This window comes from Triturus cristatus, chromosome 12, assembly GCF_964204655.1.
Source record: "Triturus cristatus chromosome 12, aTriCri1.1, whole genome shotgun sequence".
Classification (NCBI taxonomy): domain Eukaryota; kingdom Metazoa; phylum Chordata; class Amphibia; order Caudata; family Salamandridae; genus Triturus; species Triturus cristatus.
The window spans coordinates 401,791,197-401,797,196 of NC_140595.1; the positions used below are offsets into that span (position 1 = coordinate 401,791,197).

A 6,000-nucleotide genomic window follows, 5' to 3' on the forward strand; every position below is an offset into this window, starting at 1 on the left:
AACACAACGTGATTCATATTACTTCCATCTTGACAAATTGTATTCAGGCACAGACTCCGACTATAAGGTAGTGAGGACATTCTGATGCTGTGAACGTCTTTTTAAAGCTTAAAGGAATGATTGTGAGTTTTGCTTACCATATAAATTGGTAAAATGATGCCGTTTGCCGGAAGACTTCTTTTTTTTTTTTTCTTCAGTCTCGGCAATGCAGAGAAACTCGGTTGGCAAACACTGCCACTGGTGGTCATTCAGTATAATCTGCAGATGGAAAAGTCCACTGTTAGCACATTTACATTAAGCAATAGAAAAAAAATCTTGATTTTTATAAAGGGTAAACAGATCAATACTGTGGAGACTGTATTATTGTGAAAATCAACAGCTCATTAGAAAATAAAATCTCAATTTGTGTTTTTAACCTCCTATACTTCTCTGCACCCATGTCTCATTTGCTAACAGTCTCTAAACAACTGTAGCACGTACATTAGGACGTAGGTAAATAGATCTGTTTGCCATCCAAGTGGCAGCGTACCCTTCTCACTTCATTTGGTTTAGGATATGTTATGCCAGTAGCAAGTAAGCCAGCTGATAAGTTGAGAGGGGGGGTTTGCTACACTTAATGGGAATAATAAAAACTATGAATAGCATAATTACCATCTTCATTTTAGCCAATTGCTACCAGTTCAGCAATAGTGAAGGTCAGACTCCTGTGCTCAAACTTGCGTTTATACACATTTAGAAGTCTCAATAAATGCCATACTTTCTTACATCTTACCATTCTTAGTTTTCAGTTGGGCATCCTGTCTATCCTGCTACTCATTTCATTACCAAGAAAAATGTATCCTACTGCTTGCTAGGTAACCGAGTGGCCTTCATGTCAGACAACATCTTGCTTTTGCTTTATGATGTAAGCTTGCTAGGCAACAAAGTGTCCCTCATGTCAGACAACATCTTGCTTTAGCTTTATGATGTCAGAGCGGCACTGGACCAATTGTCCTTGTGGAAGCTGACCACACAGGAGGATGAGAGATCAGACATCTGTATTCATGACTACAAGCCAAATAGGACGGGGAATGGTAAAAGACTATGAACCACTCAATGCACTGGAGCCTTTTTGAAAGTGGGATGGAGATGGATACAAAAAAGGAGATTATCATTAACAACAATCCATCTTGAGTATCAGAGTCCAACACACAGAGTGCAGGGGAAGAGGCTACATAAGCTTCCTTCCTTCAGAACGTAGCACTATCGTTCTAAAGTGAGATAGTGCATTTCAGCCTCAAAGGCAGCAATTTCCTCAAATGGAACATTGCTAGCACCAGAATATAAAAGCAGGCTTTAGTAGCGTTGGAGGCAGTCAGTCTTTTATTAACTATCATGACCAACACAACGTGATTCATATTACTTCCATCTTGACAAATTGTATTCAGGCACAGACTCCGACTATAAGGTAGTGAGGACATTCTGATGCTGTGAACGTCTTTTTAAAGCTTAAAGGAATGATTGTGAGTTTTGCTTACCATATAAATTGGTAAAATGATGCCGTTTGCCGGAAGACTTCTTGTTTTTTTTTTTTCTTCAGTCTCGGCAATGCAGAGAAACTCGGTTGGCAAACACTGCCACTGGTGGTCATACAGTATAATCTGCAGATGGAAAAGTCCACTGTTAGCACATTTACATTAAGCAATAGAAAAAAAATCTTGATTTTTATAAAGGGTAAACAGATCAATACTGTGGAGACTGTATTATTGTGAAAATCAACAGCTCATTAGAAAATAAAATCTCAATTTGTGTTTTTAACCTCCTATACTTCTCTGCACCCATGTCTCATTTGCTAACAGTCTCTAAACAACTGTAGCACGTACATTAGGACGTAGGTAAATAGATCTGTTTGCCATCCAAGTGGCAGCGTACCCTTCTCACTTCATTTGGTTTAGGATATGTTATGCCAGTAGCAAGTAAGCCAGCTGATAAGTTGAGAGGGGGGGTTTGCTACACTTAATGGGAATAATAAAAACTATGAATAGCATAATTACCATCTTCATTTTAGCCAATTGCTACCAGTTCAGCAATAGTGAAGGTCAGACTCCTGTGCTCAAACTTGCGTTTATACACATTTAGAAGTCTCAATAAATGCCATACTTTCTTACATCTTACCATTCTTAGTTTTCAGTTGGGCATCCTGTCTATCCTGCTACTCATTTCATTACCAAGAAAAATGTATCCTACTGCTTGCTAGGTAACCGAGTGGCCTTCATGTCAGACAACATCTTGCTTTCGCTTTATGATGTAAGCTTGCTAGGCAACAAAGTGTCCCTCATGTCAGACAACATCTTGCTTTAGCTTTATGATGTCAGAGCGGCACTGGACCAATTGTCCTTGTGGAAGCTGACCACACAGGAGGATGAGAGATCAGACATCTGTATTCACGACTACAAGCCAAATAGGACGGGGAATGGTAAAAGACTATGAACCACTCAATGCACTGGAGCCTTTTTGAAAGTGGGATGGAGATGGATACAAAAAAGGAGATCATCTTTAACAACAATCCATCTTGAGTATCCGAGTCCAACACACAGAGTGCAGGGGAAGAGGCTACATAAGCTTCCTTTCTTCAGAACGTAGCACTATCGTTCTAAAGTGAGATAGTGCATTTCAGCCTCAAAGGCAGCAATTTCCTCAAATGGAACATTGCTAGCACCAGAATATAAAAGCAGGCTTTAGTAGCGTTGGAGGCAGTCAGTCTTTTATTAACTATCATGACCAACACAACGTGATTCATATTACTTCCATCTTGACAAATTGTATTCAGGCACAGACTCCGACTATAAGGTAGTGAGGACATTCTGATGCTGTGAACGTCTTTTTAAAGCTTAAAGGAATGATTGTGAGTTTTGCTTACCATATAAATTGGTAAAATGATGCCGTTTGCCGGAAGACTTCTTGTTTTTTTTTTTTCTTCAGTCTCGGCAATGCAGAGAAACTCGGTTGGCAAACACTGCCACTGGTGGTCATACAGTATAATCTGCAGATGGAAAAGTCCACTGTTAGCACATTTACATTAAGCAATAGAAAAAAAATCTTGATTTTTATAAAGGGTAAACAGATCAATACTGTGGAGACTGTATTATTGTGAAAATCAACAGCTCATTAGAAAATAAAATCTCAATTTGTGTTTTTAACCTCCTATACTTCTCTGCACCCATGTCTCATTTGCTAACAGTCTCTAAACAACTGTAGCACGTACATTAGGACGTAGGTAAATAGATCTGTTTGCCATCCAAGTGGCAGCGTACCCTTCTCACTTCATTTGGTTTAGGATATGTTATGCCAGTAGCAAGTAAGCCAGCTGATAAGTTGAGAGGGGGGGTTTGCTACACTTAATGGGAATAATAAAAACTATGAATAGCATAATTACCATCTTCATTTTAGCCAATTGCTACCAGTTCAGCAATAGTGAAGGTCAGACTCCTGTGCTCAAACTTGCGTTTATACACATTTAGAAGTCTCAATAAATGCCATACTTTCTTACATCTTACCATTCTTAGTTTTCAGTTGGGCATCCTGTCTATCCTGCTACTCATTTCATTACCAAGAAAAATGTATCCTACTGCTTGCTAGGTAACCGAGTGGCCTTCATGTCAGACAACATCTTGCTTTCGCTTTATGATGTAAGCTTGCTAGGCAACAAAGTGTCCCTCATGTCAGACAACATCTTGCTTTAGCTTTATGATGTCAGAGCGGCACTGGACCAATTGTCCTTGTGGAAGCTGACCACACAGGAGGATGAGAGATCAGACATCTGTATTCACGACTACAAGCCAAATAGGACGGGGAATGGTAAAAGACTATGAACCACTCAATGCACTGGAGCCTTTTTGAAAGTGGGATGGAGATGGATACAAAAAAGGAGATCATCTTTAACAACAATCCATCTTGAGTATCCGAGTCCAACACACAGAGTGCAGGGGAAGAGGCTACATAAGCTTCCTTTCTTCAGAACGTAGCACTATCGTTCTAAAGTGAGATAGTGCATTTCAGCCTCAAAGGCAGCAATTTCCTCAAATGGAACATTGCTAGCACCAGAATATAAAAGCAGGCTTTAGTAGCGTTGGAGGCAGTCAGTCTTTTATTAACTATCATGACCAACACAACGTGATTCATATTACTTCCATCTTGACAAATTGTATTCAGGCACAGACTCCGACTATAAGGTAGTGAGGACATTCTGATGCTGTGAACGTCTTTTTAAAGCTTAAAGGAATGATTGTGAGTTTTGCTTACCATATAAATTGGTAAAATGATGCCGTTTGCCGGAAGACTTCTTTTTTTTCTTCAGTCTCGGCAATGCAGAGAAACTCGGTTGGCAAACACTGCCACTGGTGGTCATTCAGTATAATCTGCAGATGGAAAAGTCCACTGTTAGCACATTTACATTAGGCAATAGAAAAAAAATCTTTATTTTTATAAAGGGTAAACAGATCAATACTGTGGAGACTGTATTATTGTGAAAATCAACAGCTCATTAGAAAATAAAATCTCAATTTGTGTTTTTAACCTGCTATACTTCTCTGCACCCATGTCTCATTTGCTAACAGTCTCTAAACAACTGTAGCACGTACATTAGGACGTAGGTAAATAGATCTGTTTGCCATCCAAGTGGCAGCGTACCCTTCTCACTTCATTTGGTTTAGGATATGTTATGCCAGTAGCAAGTAAGACAGCTGATAAGTTGAGAGGGGGGGGGTTTGCTACACTTAATGGGAATAATAAAAACTATGAATAGCATAATTACCATCTTCATTTTAGCCAATTGCTACCAGTTCAGCAATAGTGAAGGTCAGACTCCTGTGCTCAAACTTGCGTTTATACACATTTAGAAGTCTCAATAAATGCCATACTTTCTTACATCTTACCATTCTTAGTTTTCAGTTGGGCATCCTGTCTATCCTGCTACTCATTTCATTACCAAGAAAATGTATCCTACTGCTTGCTAGGTAACCGAGTGGCCTTCATGTCAGACAACATCTTGCTTTCGCTTTATGATGTAAGCTTGCTAGGCAACAGAGTGTCCCTCATGTCAGACAACATCTTGCTTTAGCTTTATGATGTCAGAGCGGCACTGGACCAATTGTCCTTGTGGAAGCTGACCACACAGGAGGATGAGAGATCAGACATCTCTATTCATGACTACAGGGCAAATAGGAGGTGGAATGGTAAAAGACTATGAACCACTCAATGCACTGGAGCCTTTTTGAAAGTGGGATGGAGATGGATACAAAAAAGGAGATCATCTTTAACAACAATCCATCTTGAGTATCCGAGTCCAACACACAGAGTGCAGGGGAAGAGGCTACATAAGCTTCCTTCCTTCAGAACGTAGCACTATCGTTCTAAAGTGAGATAGTGCATTTCAGCCTCAAAGGCAGCAATTTCCTCAAATGGAACATTGCTAGCACCAGAATATAAAAGCAGGCTTTAGTAGCGTTGGAGGCAGTCAGTCTTTTATTAACTATCATGACCAACACAACATGATTCATATTACTTCCATCTTGACAAATTGTATTCAGGCACAGACTCCGACTATAAGGTAGTGAGGACATTCTGATGCTGTGAACGTCTTTTTAAAGCTTAAAGGAATGATTGTGAGTTTTGCTTACCATATAAATTGGTAAAATGATGCCGTTTGCCGGAAGACTTCTTTTTTTTTTTTTCTTCAGTCTCGGCAATGCAGAGAAACTCGGTTGGCAAACACTGCCACTGGTGGTCATTCAGTATAATCTGCAGATGGAAAAGTCCACTGTTAGCACATTTACATTAAGCAATAGAAAAAAAATCTTGATTTTTATAAAGGGTAAACAGATCAATACTGTGGAGACTGTATTATTGTGAAAATCAACAGCTCATTAGAAAATAAAATCTCAATTTGTGTTTTTAACCTCCTATACTTCTCTGCACCCATGTCTCATTTGCTAACAGTCTCTAAACAACTGTAGCACGTAC

At 39.4% G+C, this 6,000-nt stretch overlaps 1 protein-coding gene across 1 annotated transcript in view; it reads right to left on the reverse strand.

The window, feature by feature from the left end:
• Positions 1 to 5,778, reverse strand: part of LOC146776021 (uncharacterized) — a 62,510-nt gene extending 56,732 nt beyond the window's left edge. Inside the window, exons 1-5 of the mRNA XM_085638332.1 lie at positions 5,658 to 5,778; positions 4,282 to 4,397; positions 2,900 to 3,022; positions 1,518 to 1,640; positions 138 to 258 (exon numbers count right to left, since the gene is read on the reverse strand). Coding sequence (XP_085494458.1) covers positions 138 to 258; positions 1,518 to 1,640; positions 2,900 to 3,022; positions 4,282 to 4,284 — 370 coding nt within the window. The 5' untranslated portion in view covers positions 4,285 to 4,397; positions 5,658 to 5,778. The remainder of the gene's footprint in view (positions 1 to 137; positions 259 to 1,517; positions 1,641 to 2,899; positions 3,023 to 4,281; positions 4,398 to 5,657) is intronic.
• Positions 5,779 to 6,000: the final 222 nt, after the last annotated feature.